We start from the raw sequence: 19,470 nt of genomic DNA, 5'->3' as shown, positions 1-19,470 counted from the left end.
CGGTTCAAACCTAAGATTCCCATTTTACAAACATCTCAGGCAAACTGAATAATGGCTTATCCAGGAGGGATTGCCCTGTAATAACCTGTATCTCGATCCTTCATTTAAATTAAGGAGGGGGGCCAAGTATTGTAGAATTATTTGCCTTCTGGTATCTGCAGTTATTCACATCGCAGGTGGAGACAAGCATGTTGGCCAGAGGGATGAGTATGTGACTTGGGACTGAGCCAGGTGCCAGGGCAGGAATAATTGGTATAAAGTTGGGGCATGCTGAAATTTTCAGCATCCTTTCATTTAAAATATCAATAAAATATCTGAGATGTGTGACTTCCCTGTAGGGCAGTTTCTGGGCTGTGTGTACTTTGTGGTGACTGGGGGAAGGAATGGTGTTCCCAGTTCTCAGGTTGGAAATTCAGCGCATCAGAGACGTACCTGGTTCCAGGGGCAGCGTTTGGGGGGCAAATAGATCTTCTACAGACGGCTTAAACCATGGTTTCTTCCTTTTTACGTCTCTGAAAACATTTCAAATGAAAGAGATTGAGGTTTTTTTTCTGAGCTACCACTATATCTGGTAATTACTGCTTTCTTGAACTTAATCTCTCAAAGCAAGACACCTTCAGAGCCCAGCATGGTGGTTACTGCTAAGTCACACATACAGCAAGGGGAAGCGTACAGGTCTGAAGCAAATTAATTTCCTCTTGTCAGATCATGTGCTAGAAGATCCCTCATCAGAAGTATGACAAATCCCCTGCTTTTCCAGAATTCAGCATCATCCCTAAGACCTACTGTACAGTCCTGCTTCAAAGACCACTTAAGCCTGGCTCATGTTGTAGCATGTCTTATGAAAGCACGTGTGTGCTCCAGCGAGCAGCGGTGCTGACGGCACAGTGTGCCAGTCGCTGCTTCCTCTCAGCTCACTGCAAAAAGCAAGTCTGCCACGAAGGGTTTTGTTTCAGCATCCACACCTGGCAAATATGGTGTGTCTTCTCACAGCATCACACCTGCAAATGTATGTGGGAGAGTGGAACCACTACCACATTGCAAATGTTTTAATTGATAACTGGCACGTTCCTCTCGCTGATGATGAGCAGTGATTTGGCCATCAGCAATTAGAACTGTTTCTAAGTACTCAGCAGTTGGACAAAGCAGACTTTGAATTAAAACTTGCCAAGGACAGGTTTTATATTCGGTTTTGTCAGTGAAGAGGAATCTCCTGCATTTAAGGGAAGGAGTTTTACAAGTCTGGAAAACCTTCAGTCTGTGCAATTACATTACTGTTGTTCTTAATCTCACATGCGTATCTTTCCATATTCCCTTCATGCTGCTTCTTAAAGACAGAGATTTCTTTTACCCAAACCATTCCTGTGTTTCAGGGCAGGAGGACTACGATCGGCTCCGACCGCTTTCTTACCAAAACACAAACGTTGTCTTAATTTGCTACGATGTCACAAACCCCACTAGCTATAATAACGTATTAGCTAAGGTAAGAGGCTTTCATAATTGCTTCAACCTTTTAAATGAATTACATGCTCCTGATATACGACAGGTTGTGTCAGAGTAAAAAAGCTGATGCTTTTAGTGTCCTGTACCCTGGGGGTGTAGATGCACAGGTCACTCACTCATCATGCGCTGACCTTAGACCTGCAGCTCACCTCTGCCCAGCTCCCAAGTGCTCAGAACTGGGGTTGACCCTGCACTACACCAAAAAGATCACAAATAAGCAATGAAATTGCTGCTTTATCTGTAGCGATGTCACACAACCAAGATTGCACAGAGACATTTAAGATTCAAGTCTCCTTCCATTACGTCCATATCTAACTACAGGGGAGAGACATGTAAGCACCCACCTGTCTGGACTAGGGTTTCTGTAACGCTCCAAAGCATTCCTGTGCATCAGCAAAACAAAGCAAGACTTGGTCCAAACTCTGCTCTTCAATATGACTGTAGAGGAGCTCTTCTGGATTTAAACAGATGTGAGCTTTGGCATAGCAGCTGATCACAGAATCACACAGAATCACAGAATGTCAGGGATTGGAAGGGACCTCAAAAGATCATCCAGTCCAACCCCCCTGCCGGAGCAGGAACCTAAATGAGATCACACGGGAAGGCGTCCAGGTGGGTCTTGAATGTCTCCAGAGAAGGAGACTCCACACCCTCCCTGGGCAGCCTACAAAGCAGCTGATTTTGGGTAGGTCTTAAATGTTTCTATAAGGTAAATAGTGCACATTGGGCCCCTAACACTACAGTAATGACTCTCAAAATGCTGAAATTGCAGCATATATTAAATGCTGGTTCTTGTCCTTGGCTTCATTGTTTTGATTTGTTTAAAAAAAAAAAGGGGCTAGATGTAAAAGTTTTGTTTTTCTACCCTCAGTGGTATCCTGAAGTGAATCACTTCTGCCAGGGTGTCCCGCTTGTACTGATCGGCTGCAAGACAGACCTTCGGAAAGACAAGGAACAGCTGCGCAAGCTCAGGGCTTCCAAGCAGGAACCCATTACTTACAACCAGGTAAACACACGTGCGTTTAACGTAGTGTCCTCTCTGCAAGAGATAAAGCATGCTCACTTCAGTGGCATCATTGCTCACAAGTGCAATCACATAGTCTCCAAAATTATGTGATCACAGTGTCCAGATCAATTATTGACAGTCGGCACTAACAGGGGGGTCTGTGAGTCCTTCCTGGAAGCGGCCAAATCACCACCCATTTTTAGTACCAAAGTAAAGAGAAATTTGAAGAGCATTTTGTGTATATTGGGGTGTCTGAAAGGAAACTACTAGCCACGCCTTCTACACTCACAACATTCTTGTTTCCTTTCACAGCTGGGTTATTACTGTTACAAATTTGTAAGCCTCAGCAAATTGATAATTTTTATGAGGATACATTTCTCCCTTCACTGATAACTTTCATCAGGATTGTGAGAAAGACGGGAGATGCTGGGGCACACACTATAGGATTAAAAATACTGACTCTTCTGGGAAAAATGTGGGTTGCAAACCCAGTTTAAAAATAAATACTTTCAAGGACAATAGCAAAAACATCTGCAAGGCTTCTCCAACATTAGAGACTGTTCTTTGAAGTCTCTAAAGTAATCTTAAAAATTCTACATATTATCAAATGTTTACAATTCAAGTATTACAAAGCAGTGAGACTTACAAGTAGTGTGACAGGACAGGCTTAGCTGTCCTAGGTACAGGAGAGAGTCAGTGATGGAACAGCTTGTCCCATGTCACACGAGACCTTTCTGCTCTGGTCTCCTACTTTTTCTTTTAACCTACAAAGCCATCCTTCTCCTCTCCTCTCCTCTCAGAGCACGAACAGCAGCTTTTGAACTGTTTGAGACGCAAGACCGGGGAACAAGGTTAGGTGCACCGAGACCTTGAATGAATCACTACTTTTTCTAAACAGCATGAAAAGAAACTGCAACTGTGTCACCACTAAACCACGCTGGGACTTTTATTACCAATGCCACTTCTACTCATAGGCAGCTTCTTTCTTCCTGATATAAAGATGTAGAAAATAATTCCCTTTCTTTCCCATCTCACCTTCCTCTCTCATGGCTTTACATCGTTTCTTACCTTTTGTTCTTTCCAGGGTGAAGCAGTTTGTCAGGAGATTAATGCAGAAATTTATCTGGAGTGCTCAGCAAAATGTCGTGAAAACATAGAAAATGTTTTTAAAGAAGCAACAACCATTGCACTGACTGCCATGAAAAAAGCCGAGCGCCAGAGGAGATGGACAGTGTGCTCAGTGTTATGACCTGGACTGTGAGAGAGCAGGGACCGCACGAGAGCCAAGCCATTCAATTTTAAAAACAGTGTAACTTTAAAGACCATTTTTCTTCATTACGTGTTTGTATTCCTAGGACAATTTTTATTTTAAAATTTTAATTATTTTTTTAATATTTTTGCACTTTTGTTGCACTGCTGTCACAATGTTTTCAAAGCTCTTTAGCAAGGTTAACTCATGCTGTACACCTTTGTCCATCTGGCTTTTGCTTCTAACTGCAAATGACCACTAGTCAGGTCTTGGACTCTATTTAAATTGCAGTGAACAGTGACTGCTAATATATGATTTAATTAGTGGGGTTTTTTTCCTCTGCAAAATAATTGTGGCATTTTATAGCTACAAATTACTTTCTTTTCAAGCAGAAAAGCCACTTCTTTTAGAAGTAGTGATAAAGCAGTTTATCAGGCACCTTTGAAGAGACAAAAATGAAGTTGTCTTAACAATTTCAAGTTAATTTACTTGGTGGCAGTGGTATGAGTTAGTTGGCCTCAAGCTGCCGCCAGAGTGGGCAGATGGAGCATCCAGTACTCCTGAGCCAGCTTTGCAGAGCTGCAGCTTTAGAGCTGTCCTTGCACAGCCTGCTGCTGGAACAGAAAGTGAGATTTATCAGTGGAAATACATCAGTTGCTCCAGTTCAGAAATGGAGTTATCATGGATAATTTACAGCACTCAAAAGTTAAAAGTGCTCCAGGCAGCTACTATATGTAAAGCCAGTTTTACAATAACCTTACAGAGCTTATTTAATACACAACATGCCAATCTTGGTGCGTGGAAGGGGAAATACTGAACTCGTGTTCATTAGCTGATGAAATCATCTCTACTGCTAAAAATGAAAGTTTTCCCTTTTGTGATGAAGGTGTCTGAGGACGAGGGATGCTCCCACTGCACAACCTCGTACACGTGCCTCACACCTCCTAGTTCTTTTGCACATCCCTTGCAGCGAGATCTCTGATTTCAGGTGCAATCACTTGTTTGTAGTCATCATATCAACCAAACCCATGGTGGGAGGAGGTTTCTGCAGTACAGGTGTTGCTGAAAGCTTCCTCTGTAACACAAACCACTGCCCATCCCAGGGGAGAACACATAGGACTTGAGTAACAGTAACAAGACACAATCTTTGCCAAAAAGTGTAGGTGGTGTATGCCAGGAGTCTGTTACACAAACGTTGCACATAGAATCTGGTAACTACATCAGACCAGTTTCATGCAATTTTATCCTCTGCTGATGGAAAACTGTTCTGGAGTGAGCCATCGTTAATATTTTACACACAGGGTGAAGAGATCTTGATTCTTAACTTTTTTTTTCTCCTTCCCCTAACTTGTTTTGATTTAATTAACATTTATGAATCCCTATGAGCTTAAAATGGAAAATTAAAGAAAACCAACCCAAAACCAAACCACCAACTACAAGCTTGTGCACATCTAACTACAGAAAAACCTTGAAGAATTGTGGAGCCCTTTCTCCACGAGAAGACATTTGTCAGCAAAAAGACACAGAACCACCCATCACCTCGCAGTATGAAACTGGAAACACCAACATGCAGGAAGTTACTGCCTTGACCCTCAGTTCCACTGTGGGAATTTTTCTTCCTTTTTTAATCCGAGTTTCTCATGCTGCTGAACTCGAGTGACTCACCACACGCAGAGCTCCCCACCCCTGGAGAACCAGGTCCGCGGCTCAGATCCTGCAGGTTCCAGCATCGCTCTCAAAATAAAACAGTTTATATTTCATAAATTGAGAGAATAAATTAAAAAACAAACAAACAAAAAAAACCCCACACCAACCTTACAGGGTGGGCAAAAGTTAACGTAGCAAAGTACAGCCCAGCTAGTGGAAGTTGTTCAAAATACACAAATTGCAATGTATGGTTCATGCCCCCGGGACAGTGACTCTGTAAAGGTGACTTTGCAGCAACAGGAGAACTGGGGCAACCATTTCAAGTCTGTAGTGGGTATTTATTTCTTCAGGAGCACACTTACTGGGAGATAAGGGCATCATTTTCAGATCACATTCTGCCAAAGCATACGCCCAATCTGGGCTTTGTGGTAGCTCAGAGGAAGCCTTCACCCTTGGGAAAGACGCTCCCTGAAGCAGCTCACAACACTGGGGCTGGCCTTAGGAGGTACCACAGCACCTGAAACAAGCCCATCTGAATGAGTTAAGTTGACAAGGAGTGAGTCAGTGTTTGTCCTCTGCCATCCTCCTGAACAAGTGTTTACATTCTCTTAACTATCGGAACAAGCGCAGCATCTAAAGAAAGTAGTTAATATTCCCGCTGAGCCTGTCCTCCCCTTTCCAGAACAGCACTGGGAACAAAAAATACTGCAAACAGAAACCAAAGTGCAACTGTGCTTATTGCCACTGATCAAGGCCATTTTCAGGAAAAACAGTGTCTCAAAAATACAACCCACAGGACAGTGTATTTGTTATTAAACAGGGGACCAAAGCAGCTGCATATTCAACAGTTTATTTTAGGTCTTTTCCAGGCCTGGACAGATGACCTGGTCTCCCTGGAATAGGGCGAGCAGACTCCCCTGCCATTTAACAACTGGTATTGTTTACTTGTTTTTGTTTTCAAAAGAGGATTTCTCTTCTTTAAACAGCTTTTTTAAAGTGTATATAGCAGCAGTATGGTACAAAGATGGGCATTTTTTTTTCACAGTACACACAGGTTAGTATTGCCACTGAAAAGATGCCTTAAATAAATGCCTTTAAAAAACAGCATTCGGTCTGTATTACTGATCTATCTGGAGTGTTCATAAACCTTTGCAAATCCAATACCCAGAATTTAAATAATAAAACTGGAAAATGTTAAATATCATTCCAGAATTGGAATTACAGTAGATCTCACATTCTCCCAAGGCTGGCGCTTCACCGGGCAGGTGCATGCTGCTCTATATGCAGAAAAAAATAATAATAAAAGCAAACATGTTTTGTATTAAATAGACATAAATAGCAGAGCTGTGGACTGGAGAGCTGTGCTTGCGTAATACTGAGTCTGTGCTGGCAGAGTCCGTATCCTTCACCAAGCATGGGGGCAGATGAGTCCTGAGCCCGTCCACGGCGTAGCTGGGGTTGACAGCAGGATCCATCCCAAAGCCAGCGCCTGCCGCGGGCGGAGGGACGGCAGTCGGCACGCCAGGAAAGGGGAGTTCACAGCTTCTTCATTTTGTCTTTGTTTTTCTGGAGTTTAGTGTGCACCACTTTCAGAGTAGTGAGGAAGTTCCCGAGGAAGAGCAGCAGAAACGTGAGCGCCAACACAAAAACCTGAGAGGGGAGAAGAAGGAGAGAAAAAAAAAAAAAGGCAAGAGGTGAGGGTATTGCTTAAACCCTTAAACCACATTTAAGTCCAAGGAGAGATGATCGTAGGCAAATACTCATCCACACACCCAGCTGTGTGTGTTAGTGGGAAATATTTTTATCATAATTTAAGTAGGATTTACTACTTTTTATTACAGCATGGATTATACTCAACATAGGTGGACTCTACCAGACAGTAAAATCAAATCATTAAGTCCCATCTAATGAATTAACATTATGCTACAAGCACTTTCACTGCACAGCCATGGCACGGGCGTGGAGGAACGACATGTTTCTGCAGGAAGCTGTGTTCCTCCTGTTACACCAGTGAACAACGTGACCACACCAGTGAACAACGTGACCACACCAGTGAACAACGTGACCACACCAGCTACAGCAGGTTCTGACCAAAATAAAGACCCTCAGATGATTTGCACCGCTGCACACGTGATGTGATCCAATTTGGATCTACAGGAGCAACTCTCTAGCTGGAAACTAGAGAGTTGGGTGACAGCAACTGAGAAAACAAGTGGAAAGATCCCTAAAAGTGAGGTAATAAAGTGGATAATATGTTTTTGAAATGATTCACTGCTATTGTTTTTTTGTCGTCGTATTTTCATATGCATGACACATGGATCAGCCACAAAGAACCACCAGCAGCTCAGCAGCCATGGCTATTAAATGCCCCAACACAGGAACAACACAGAGAGATATTTACCCACGTGCATTTTCTCCCCCCTACACCCTCTGCCTCTCAGTTTGTGCTGTCACCCACGGGTGAAAGTTTCCCCACAGTAACTCACACTTATTTTGAGTTCTCTCCTACAGGCTCTGTGCCACATCATGCCAAGACATTTAGATGGGGTAAGATGCCCAAATATCTTTAAGAATGTGGTTAAACACCCCCTCTCCCCCTGCTCTGGGCTTTTTCTAAGCAGAACTAACACTCACCTGCCATTCTTTGCACTCCTTATGCCTCGACAATTCAAAAAGCGTGATCGCATTATATAGCTGCCAGAACTAAAAAGGAAAAAAAAAAATCAATGTAATTTACTAGCAAAAAACCACAAATCTTTGAAACATCTGCCATGGGTGCACATGATCTAAAGCACCTCTTTACAGAGCTGCAATGGCAGCAGCAGACCCTCCCAGGCCTCATGCTGCAGAGGGAAGAATGGGATTGCCCGACTTACATGACCAAAGAACAAGAAGGGAAGGAGAAACGTCAGCCCCCGCCACATCCAGGACTGAAATCCTTCTGGAAAAGGTTAACAGAAGAGATGGAGAGTGAGCACAGGACCCGAGCTGCAGCCCTTTCCACCCAGACCACCCCATAAGGGCTATTCCCCTCCTGCTCCACAGTAACCAACCAATTTAAAATACAGACTTGGAGGTGTGGTAATGGGAGGAGGATGAAGATGAGGATGAAGATGAGCAAAACCTCCATCTTAACTCTCTCAAGAACTGAGGGAGATCAGAGCCCTCTGCTCCCGACCCACAGGACCCGAGGAGGGGGATAAAACACTCGCTCCCCTTCCTGCCATAGGACATGGGCTGCAGGGCAGGGGGGTGGCAGCTCCTGGAAGGCCACACAGCCCTCTCCCTGTCACTGCATCTAAAACCTGAGCAAAAACTTGGCAAAAAACCTCACCTACTGTAAGGTCCAAGTGGTTCCTCTCCCCCAAAGCACGGAGTCTATAAAGGCAGCCCCTTTGATAATAATACTGCAGGAACTGAACGCAACCTGGAGAAGGAGAGAGAAAACATCACGGCACTGGCTATTTTTCAGTAGTACAATAAACGTAACAAACTATTTTAATAACATTTAATCCAACAGCATTTAATTATTATCTATATTTGTACATTGTATATTTGCATGGTATGGTTTATAGTTGTAGTTTAATACTCCAGTATTTACCAAGAAGTGTTTTCTTTCAAGCGTGTAAGATACCGTGCTAATTCACAGGATGAAATAGTTTTGTAAGATATACTCACTCTGAAATATTGAAAATGCTAAAAATTGACTGCGAAACATTTGATATATGAGTCCATCTGGCCTGAAAGCAAAACACAAAGGAGGTCTATTTGATAAAAAGCACAGGACGCAGTGCCCTTCCCCTTCACCACCAAGCCAGATCCCATTAGCAAACGAAGCAACCAGCTGGTACCCAGCCCACTCCACTCCACTCCGTCGGGAGCCCAGAGAGGATGATACAGCCACACATCACGACTCTGCCGTGTGGGAAACACTCTCAACAATTAGGTTTCCCCTCTCCAACATGTAAAAACACTGTCCCCTCTTATTGATTTGCTTATCACAGTTTTCTCTATGCAGCAAAGCCCTTCAGCAGCGTCTGCATCACGAATCCAAGCAGTGGAGCAGGGGGTGGTTGTGCTCCTTATCCTAAGGGTAGTCAGAGGACAGAGGACTTTCTGCTCCAGCCACCACGTCATCCCCTTACGCACGCAGGAGCGGAAACATTTGTTGTCTTAAGGTAATTCTTAATTATTAACTAATCAGTTCATGCCAAAGTTGAGCCGGGTTACACAGAGGCTGCATACGGGGAGCGCCGCTGTGTTTGACCCACCACTGCCCACTGGGAAGTAACTCGCATTTTTGGCTTTATACTCAGTTTGTAATCTGGGTTTAGCAAAAGTACCAGACAGATTCATTTTGTGACGTCCACCCTCTAAAGCAAAGGGCTCTTGTTTGCCCAGTTACACAGGGACACATATCTGGAGACTGCAGAGGTTTTGCTACCACCAGCGCAACTACAGCTTAAGGTTTGGAATTTTTTTTTTTTTTTTTTAACCCAGCAATGTAAACCCAAACTTGCAGTGTTGTATTTACCACTGAAAACATCCCTAACAGAATTTAAGTCTGATGCTTTGCCATGTGCCCCTGCAGCCACAGTTTTGTGGACATGCTGGATTTAAATGCTAAGATGATGCAAACGCTGTGGAACAGGCTTGAAGCACCTCGAGCAGGCGAGAGCAGACTCACCACGTTAACATCACTCCAGAGAGGAACGTGGAGACGTAGTGATGAGACACCCACCAGCCTTTGATCCTAAACAGAAAAAAACACGGCAGTTAGACAAGAAACATGGATTTTAGCATTGTAAATCTGGTTTTATGGACATAAAATGGTCCTGACTTGGGGGAGGAGGAAGGACAGGGAACAAGAGACAGACTAACTCAATGCTGTGCAGCACCGTCCTGGCAACACGGCTTAGTTGGGAGCACAAATCCACGACTGCTGGAGGGAGGCTGAGGCTCAGGACCAGGACACATCTCACATGCTCCCACAAGCTCTCCAGCACAGAGAGAAGCAGTAGTGCCCACAGCACAAGGTACCACAGTGACTAATGATGCACAAGTTTCAGCCCACACACCCTTTTTTTTTTGCCATGCCATGCAAATAAGTGACATTTCCAAGTCCTTCCCAGGAGGAGGCTGTTTCTTTCCGACACGAACGCTGCAGAAAGCTCAGAAAATCACAGCAGACAGAGCAAAGGCTGTAGCAAGGCAGAATCAAGCATGAAGAGCTATCCCCAGGATGGCATAGCTTTGGAAACTAAGTAAATTTGGGTATTTGGTTAATTTTGGGGATTGCAAATTTGGTCAAGGAAATTTGGTTAATTTGGGGTATTTCCAACCAAAGGCATGTAACCTCCAACACAAGACAGTGCTGAGTCACTGTGATGTGCCTGCAGAGAGCCCAGGCTCAGCCAGAGGTTTCTCTGTTGACCTCGGGCAAGTGACTTTACATCCCCATGCTTTGTTTTTTCCTCTTTGTCTCCAGCCCTGCAGCAATCCTCCCCCCTCTGGAAAGCACCTCAGAACAAGACATCCTGCCTGCAGCAGCCCAGGGGACTGCCGTGCTTGCAGAACCGACTGCTCCATCCCTCTGCCCGCTGTCTGTGCTGGGAACTGTGTCCTCAAGCAGCTCCCAGAAATCAGCACATTTTTAAGATTTTGACCCAGGCAAAGCACGAGGTCCCTTTTTTTCCCTGCACACACACCACACTGGTTCCTGCCCCCAGGCCCAAACCTGCTCTTGCATGAGGAGTGGGGACCACCAGCATCGCACCGGCAATGCTGAGACAAGACTCCCCAGGAGCGCTCCCTCCCATCCCCATTTTGAGGAGATCATGGAAGCAACTGGCTTCAGAGAGGGAAGTGACTGGTGAAAACAAGGAGCCATGATCAGCCCCGCTGATCGTTAGGCAACGCCAGTTAATTAAGACAACACTGACTCCTGTCACTAACACAAGTGCTGGTCCACACCTGTACAAGCCCCACTACAAGGGAGAGCACAAGTTCCCCGTGCAGTGTTCAGAGCAAGAACGCGCGAGGGAAGCTGGGCTAACGCGATGCTGGCTGCTCGTGAGGTGGGAAATGAGACAAGTTAGAAGCTGAATTAATTAATGCAACAGGGAGCTGCAAACATTGCAGCAGCAGCAGCTGCCACTCACCCAGCAGCAAAGCGACACGTGTGGGAGATGTGCCGATTGCTGCGGCTTCCCCGTGTCAGCCTCTCTGGATGATAAAAACCAGGGACACGCAACCATCTAACGCCAGGCTCCAGGTGAAGTTACACAAGTGCAAACTCGAGCAACTTCTCGACCCAGACCTAAGGGAGATGTTCCAGGGCTGATTCACCAGCAGGACCTCACCACCCTGCCTTGGGATACTAAAGGTGTCACAAAGAATGAGGGTTTGCAGTAAGGAATCTTTCAGTTAACTTCTCCCGGGGTTTTACTGACGTTCCCAGCTCTTTATACAATTATCTCCTAACCACCAACTTTCCCTCAGCACCCAGCTGACTCTGCTTTTGTGACTTGTTTTTCTTTTAAGGACATTTCATGCTTTAAATAGTTTTTGCAGGTGGCACAGTACCTGGATCCATTGCTAATGAGAATGCTTTCCCGTATCGTCAGCGTGCAGTAATACCACACTAACAGAAAGTTAAACACTTCATCTGTCACCCTGTAAAGTAGAAAAAACACACAGTAAAAAAAAAACCCGCTGTTAATTATAAAGACACATTCAAAAAAAATCCCTATTTTCCCTCCCTCCTCTTGGGCAAATGAAAACCCGCCCAAGTGAGGCCAGGGACACAAAGCCCCAGTCCTGACCATCTCTAATCCACCTGCAGAACTGCACACATGGGCAGCACCGTCAGGCTCAGAGTCCTTTCCTCCGGGAAGTGCCCTGTGATATAACAGTGCAGATCTTGAGTCGATAAGTAGGTATGCAGAGATGACATTAATTCCTTCTGAAGGAGAGAAAGCACCATGGAAGCAGCAGATGATCCAATTTAGAGAGGCATTTCCAGGCTAATTCAATGAGGAGATTCCATGAGATCTATATAAATCCAATCAACTAAAAGAGCAGAAGAGCATTACACTCTGTGGGGGGAGGAAAAGACATTTTCATTTTGCCATTTGCAAACCCCTGAAACTAAAGGGTTTTGGGGCAGCCTCTGCACACAGCAGCATCATTCCCTGGTACGATCCTGCACTCACCTGGACTCACAGAGACCTCAGTAAAAGCACCCGGCTCCAACACTTCCCTGTTTTTCAAGGAAAAGTGGAAGCTTGTTGGTGCTCAGACACTTTATCACAACCCAGAGACAACGTTTCAGGTCTGACCATTTCAGGCAAATCCTCTCTTGTTGCCTTTGCAACCCCAGAGCTGCAGCATGGTGCTGGACTTTGCCTGGGACACCCCGTGAGCAAAACCAACTGCTCATTCCCAAGCACAGCACGATGCCAGAAAAACGACAGATCAGGAAACGTGATGTTGGACATCTCCAAGTTACAAAAGACACCAAAAAAAGTTAAATGAGGAAAAGCAATTAGCTAAAATACAGGTCCTGCCAGTGATGAAGAGGTGCAAAAGCTGTCCCTGCTGTCCAGCTACTCAAAGTTTAAGCATTGCCAGAGCCCATCTTGCTGTCCTTCACAGAAGAGAACAGTTAGTTCAAACCCAACTTGTTTTTATTCAAAATAGTTGATTAAAAATAAAAATGCAGCTTACCTGTAGTGGAGAATAAACCTGCAGGCAACAGCCCCGAGTAACAAGATTATTGTCAGATAAAGTTTGAACTTCTCATACTCGTCCTTGTAGGCGAACCTGGAAGAGAACAGCCGATGTTTACAGACACAAATGGGCGTTCTGCTGGAATGTGGCTTTGTTTTTTTCAAACTAGATAGAAATCAGGAGCCAAGCCCAGAGACGTGAGGTTTTGCTTGAAACATTTAGAAACCAGTGGATGGAGGTGAAAGGCAGCGTTCTGCCAGCAGGGTCTGTCTAGGCTGCATGGCCAGTACACTGCAAAAGAACCCAATGGCTGAAGTCCATAAGAGCTGGTCTCTGGGTTGGCATGATATGATTTTTTAAAAATGAAATGAAAAAAAACCACCAAAACTCAATTTTCTGAAGCAATGCATTGCTTAGAAGTTTGCAATTTTTCATTGCAAACCCCCCTTACAATTAAGGCAACAGGCTGAGCTGGGCATAAAAGCAAGTGATGGACAAAACCCGTCAGAGCTCACGAAGCGTTAGCTTGACCCGTGTCCTGGTCTGACTTGCCCACCCTCGACATTTCATTTTTCATCAGATGTAAGAGAAACCCACCCCTGTCTCTGGATTTCAGTCTATATCCATGGTTGGCCCAGGAGAAATCCAAACTCACACGTACAGAAACGCTCACTTACTTTGCTTGGTTACTCAGGAGAGTTACATTCACATTTCCCAGCACCAGATTTAAGTACAGGCTGGAAGACAAAAAACAAGGTGGACCCATGTAAGTTTGTTTTATTTGAACGCTGCAGGATGGCACAGACCAGAAATGGAGAGACCAGCGTATCTGCCAAAGCCATGTTTGCTGTAGGGTTTTAATTAAGGCAAACTGGAGAGATAGACTACAGAAAAGGATTTAAACGTGGAAAAATTGGTCAGCATCTCCAAGAAGTTAGAGAGAAAGTTTATTTTCCTGGTCCGTTCCCATGCTACAGTCTAAGGGCAAGATAGGCAGTATGCAGTGTCCAAAACCAAAAATAATGGGGAAAAATTGAAAGAAAAGTTTCTGATAGAAACTTCAAGGGGCTGCAGCATCGCACAGCCCTTGACAACTGAAATAAATCCACCTTAGCAACCCCACTTGGAGCAAAGTATAAAACTGAAAGTCACTTGAAAGCATTATGTTAAAAAAAAAAAAAAAAAAGAGAAAATTCCTGTGCTGATTTAGTCTTAAAAAAATTAGCACAGTAAAACATCAGTGTGAAACAAGGAACTGCACAATCTCTTGCCAGGGCAGGGTTACTTTTATTTTAACAAGAAAATCTGTACTGCCTACAAGCAGTACATTTACATACACTTACAGCTAATGAATTCTGTGTACAACTGACACAACAGCTCAGCAAGAGATTCATGACTAATCCAGTTTTACATGTTATTTCTTCAACATGCACATTATCCTCAGGAACACCACCGCTGTGAACACTTAAAAATCAGCCTTCCTGGAGCACACACCTCCCCGGAGAAGCACGTACCCGTTCTTCTTCGGCAAGTAGGCTTCCATGTCAAAGAAGGCATTCTGCCTCTCCTTGATCTGGGTGCTGATCTCCTGAATGAGAGCAAACTCTTCAGGACTCGCTCTGGGCTTGCACCTGCAAGAACACAGAAAGAAGATATTCCCATTTATGTTTTTACTTCCTTTTTATTTAAAGGAAAATAACACTGTCATAAAATCCACGTTGTTAAAAAGCTAACTGCGCGAGTCGATGCCACTGTGTGCTTTGCTCCTGTATTCCTGCAGCACTGTTTGGCTTACTATGATTTTATTTCACTGCCTGGTTTATGCTGTTGGAGGTTATTTCAACCAGCTGGTTTGTAAATCAGCTTTTCTTTTTATCCCAGCTCATTGACGGGACCCTGTACTACTTCCCTAGCAGAGCACTTAGGGAACATTGTTGGTTTTTTTTTTTTTGCAGGAATTCCTTCCACTTTGGGAACTTTCAGGCACTGCCCTTGCAGAGGCTACAGCTCTTCAGGCATGAAATATTTCAGGATGTAACAAAACACACAGCTGATGATTTACTGACAAACTGCAGTTTTACTAATTAATGTAAAACAGAGAGCAGTGCACAGCGGCGTTAACAGCCCCTGGGGCTGGAGGTGCTGCTTTCAGACCTGTACACAAGGAATTTAGCCTGTGGCTCCCAGGGATCAGACAAGCAGCCAGAGACAGTTCCCTCTTGTAAATCCACCCAGGAGCAAGTTACACCTTCGTGTTCAAGGATGAATGCTGCTCTTCCAGCACAGCTTACGGAGCAAAGCTGTGCTCACCTAGGAAAGCACACGGACCGAACGCTGTACGGTCCTGCAGCGTACAGCACATACTGCAAGGGTGCAAACCCACACAGGCTCCCTCAAAGATCTTCTTTATTTACAAGACTCCATCTCTCATGGGGTTACAAACATTTCACCTGGCTGTGATAGATGGAGGTGACTCAAGAACAATATGAAGCAATATTACCACTGTGACACAGATTGCGTATTTAAAATGACAAAATTCCAAATATTTTGTCCCTTTGGGAAGGAGAAACATCCCATCCCCACCTCGTCCACCCTCCAGGTCTCCTGTTACCGTTGCAGATTGTGCTTCAGATCCTTTAGTGTCTTCTTCTGCCGCTGTATGGAGCTGCTGCAGGCTGTCTGCAAGCTGGTGACTTCTTCCAGTTTCTGCCTGTAAACTTTGTGTGTTTCCTGCAGGAGAAGAAATGATTGGTAGGAAGAGCCCTTCTAAGTTACCCGTTGCATTTGGTCCTCACTTCTGAAGGAAGCAAGTGAAACCCTGTTTTTTTGGGAGTCAATAGGCAGTCCTGCAAACAACCAAGGAAGGGATCAAGCGCTATCAAACCAGCACAGATCCAGCGCGGTTTAAACGGACACTAATGAAGTTCCTGCAAAACAAAGAGTATCTTCTGTGCTCATCTCATTTCCTCTTTCTATTGAGCTTTCCCACTCAGGAGCTCCTCATTCCCATCCCACTCTGTAACAAAGCTCTAATCTTCTGTTGATCCCAATCTCTCCCCATCAAATGGGTGGCTAAATCAAAGAGCAGGAACTCTGATTTCACATCCAGATTAAATCTGGGGGAAAAAAGAAAAGAAAAAAAAAAAAGACAAAGACCTAGAGGGGAAAAAAAAAACAAACCAAAACAAACCACAAAACCAGCCACAGACCCACGCCTGGGAGTTCAGATGCCTCCTGGCCACCACTGCCATCCCAACCCTATGTATGTTCAAGCAACCTGAGCTTAACCCATCCCCTCCCTGCAGAATTAAATGCTCCTTTGAGGAACTTCTTTATCACAGCTCACTGATCCTCTGAAGTCCCCAATTAGTGTTTGGCCACAAAGAGGACACACCAACCAACTACAAGGCCACTGAGAGGTGCTTCTGCTCCCACACCCTTCTCTCTGCTTGGGAATAAACGTGCTCTGCTTTCCACCCCACTCTGCAATGATTTTACCACCCTCCCGAGTGCAGGGAAACCTCAGGAAGAGCTAACCAGGCACCAAGCAATGCCCTCTGGGCAAATAATAACTTGAAAAACAGAGTTTGCAGAGTTAGTACCGAGCAGAGAAGGCACGAGTTAAATGGCTATTTGCATGGCTGCTTGATCTACCGGCACATCAACACCCACAGAAAATGACCACTGGTTTTCTGGGAGCATAAACACGGTGCTAAAACTACACAAAACAAATCTTTGCTCTCCTCCTGGTAGCTGCTGTTCGTTATTTACAAGAGCAATGTAAAACAAGCTCCAGTGTTTGATTTAAAAATCTTAATAACCAAACTAACCATATCCAGACACCGCAGTTCTCATCGGTTCAGGACTGGTTTGGCTTTGCTAAGCACAGGCAGGACTTTGGGACTCACTGGATTGCACAGTAACTCCTTCTGCTGCTCCAAATGTCACAGGATGGTTCAAAGGATGTAAGAAGCTCTTTGCCAAATAAAGTGTTCAAGTATTTATTGGAAACACAACCAGGAGAGTTGAGAGCTGATAAATTCTACCACTAGCCAAAAACATCAGGATAATGATTTAAAAATGACACTGGTATTTAGAAAAACATGACATTTGCTGGCAGTGGGGTTATTTATTCGTTAAGGGAGGCGACTGCTTAGGAAGAGGACCCACCAGCAGCACGGAGAGCTCAGCACTGTCTTTACATTAACCACCCCACACTGCAACCCCTTTACACTCTGGGTAGGTTCCCCGAGGTCTATTTTCCGTCGGACTCACAACAGCCCTGCTCGCAGTCAGCATCTGTCCATTCGCAGGACTCAAACCACATTCACAGAGAGTCCTTGCTGGGCTTTTTCCTAATCAAAATTTGGTTTACATGTTCATGTGAGGTTTAATTAAGAAACTGTTGCAGGGCAACTTGCATTTTCCTACAGCATGGAAGACCATGGAGGTGCCATGGCCAGGAGAGCGGAGATAAGAATCTGTGAGTGTCCCTGCTCCAAAACTGCAATGACCCACAGCTCCAAGCTCTCCATCTCAGGCTGCTGCTCCAGAGATGAGGCGCTGCCCTGCCAACCCCAATTACAAAAACCCACAGATGTGGCTGATTAAAAGAGCTTTGCAAACCTGGATGTCCCCTAACCCCATCTCATGGCTGGTCCCCACGTGGCAGCATCAGCCCCTTTGAAGCCCCTCAAGTTGGAGCTCCCCAAACACAAGCACAGCCCCAAGTGCCCTGTGCCAGCCACCCACGTCAGGGGCAGGAGCCACGACCAGAGTCCAAGGTCTTCCTCTGCAGGAGGAGAAAGACACAACCCCTGACCCAGAACTTACAAAGCAATTATTAAATATGAGACAGGGCAGGAGTGCATTGAAACAGAGATTATTTTGCTCCATGGGGCCAGCACTGCTCTTGACACACAAAAATTCTGCCCATCATCAATTTTTTTCCCCGCTGGCATTTTTGCAAGAGACCCTTTTAGCGGAAGGGACCAAAGTACCTTGGGAAATGCCAACGGGCAGCTCTTTCCAAACGCGAGTTGCAGCTCCCACACAGCTCAAGACCAGCACTTCCAGCCAGAGATGAGAGTGAGACCAGCCAAAAAGGGTGCTGAAAGGGGATGATGCAGGCGTGGAGGGGGTCAGGATGCTGCTGGGAAAACCAGACTCTTCAAGAACAGGAGATACTGCAAGTGTGTCCAAAAAGCCACGTGCAAACGCAAGCGTGAGCAGACACTGACATCAAAGTACTTTCTTACTAAACAGTTGGGTTTTCTACCCCAAGATATCACAGTTTGACTTGAATCCAGTTGAAGAGCACAGAGCCTTCCTCAAAGCACACTGAAGCATCACCAGCATCTTGCAGAGCTGGAGCAGAGTCTTGTCCTCAGGACAGCGCCGTGTTCCCCTCTTCTGCAACATCGCCTTTAGATATAAACTCTGCTTGTGAGCCCTGAAACTCTCAGATAATGGACGTTATCCCAACTTTTCACCTCTCCAGTATTAATGACTGAGCAATGATACCTTGTGCCACCAGCAGCTGCGACCCACCAAGAAGCATTTCTACTTTCCTTTTACAGATGGGTAAACTGAGGCAGGAATAAGTCACTGACATTGTGCTGAGGCCGAGGTCAGAACTGAGCAGTGTGGACTGTGAGAAGGCTGCTGGGCACACACAGGATTTACTGCAAACAAGTGATGAACAGAACCAGGCCAGCTGGCGAGCCCCCCCACCGCCCAACCACCACCTTTCCTTCTGTTAACAAGCCTACAACCCGAACTGACTTTTAATTAAGCCAACAAGCTAAATCTGGAATTCACACCTTTTTTTGTGGTGCACGTTGTTTAACAGCCTAAAAGGGGGAAACAGCCACACGGAACCAGAACAGCCGGTCGCGTTTTAAATCTGGTTTAATGTTACAGGCACAGCATCCATGGGAAGGTTTCTGAAGGTTCAGAAACAGCTCCCAGCCCTTGCTCTGACATCTGTCTGTCCCTCAAACCATTTCTGACGGCAGACACACAGCACTGGTGTCCCTCATACCCACCTCAGGAAATCAAACTCCATCCAGGCGCTGCGTGGGGCACAGGCGTTCCCAGTGTCGCTGCCTGTGCCGTGACACGGGTGCACAACACCGCCAGGTCCCACTTTCCCACCGCTGTCCAGCGATGGGAACCAGGGCACCGTGTCCCCCTGGGTGTCCCATCGGGACGCACCCGGAGCTTGGCCGTGGTTTGGTCTGGGATGTCCCGGGAGCACCGAGCACCCGGCTGGGCACACACCGGGGCAGGGCGCTGTTTTGGGGGCTGTGGCAGCTGCACACCCGTGCGTGCC

At 45.5% G+C, this 19,470-nt stretch overlaps 2 protein-coding genes across 2 annotated transcripts in view; one reads left to right on the top strand and one right to left on the bottom strand.

Annotated features, from left to right (window-relative positions):
- Positions 1–3,823, top strand: part of LOC104523405 (ras homolog family member F, filopodia associated) — a 9,579-nt gene extending 5,756 nt beyond the window's left edge. The window contains exons 3-5 of the mRNA XM_010165963.2: positions 1,374–1,483; positions 2,375–2,509; positions 3,594–3,823. Of these exons, the coding sequence (XP_010164265.2) occupies positions 1,374–1,483; positions 2,375–2,509; positions 3,594–3,758 (410 nt within the window). The 3' untranslated portion in view covers positions 3,759–3,823. The remainder of the gene's footprint in view (positions 1–1,373; positions 1,484–2,374; positions 2,510–3,593) is intronic.
- Positions 3,824–6,941: 3,118 nt separating this feature from the next.
- On the bottom strand, positions 6,942–15,902 carry LOC104523404 (transmembrane protein 120B; the record flags this gene model as incomplete). The annotated part of the gene is made up of 11 exons (XM_010165962.1): positions 6,942–7,055; positions 8,040–8,108; positions 8,282–8,346; positions 8,740–8,832; positions 9,084–9,145; positions 10,093–10,158; positions 11,991–12,080; positions 13,134–13,229; positions 13,814–13,873; positions 14,651–14,767; positions 15,748–15,902. Coding segments are annotated over 11 exons (987 nt in total), but the record flags the coding sequence as incomplete, so codon positions are not given.
- Positions 15,903–19,470: the final 3,568 nt, after the last annotated feature.

This window comes from Antrostomus carolinensis, unplaced genomic scaffold (assembly GCF_000700745.2).
Source record: "Antrostomus carolinensis isolate BGI_N321 unplaced genomic scaffold, ASM70074v2 scaffold22654, whole genome shotgun sequence".
NCBI classification, from domain to species: domain Eukaryota; kingdom Metazoa; phylum Chordata; class Aves; order Caprimulgiformes; family Caprimulgidae; genus Antrostomus; species Antrostomus carolinensis.
This window is presented reverse-complemented; position numbering and strand designations above follow the sequence as displayed.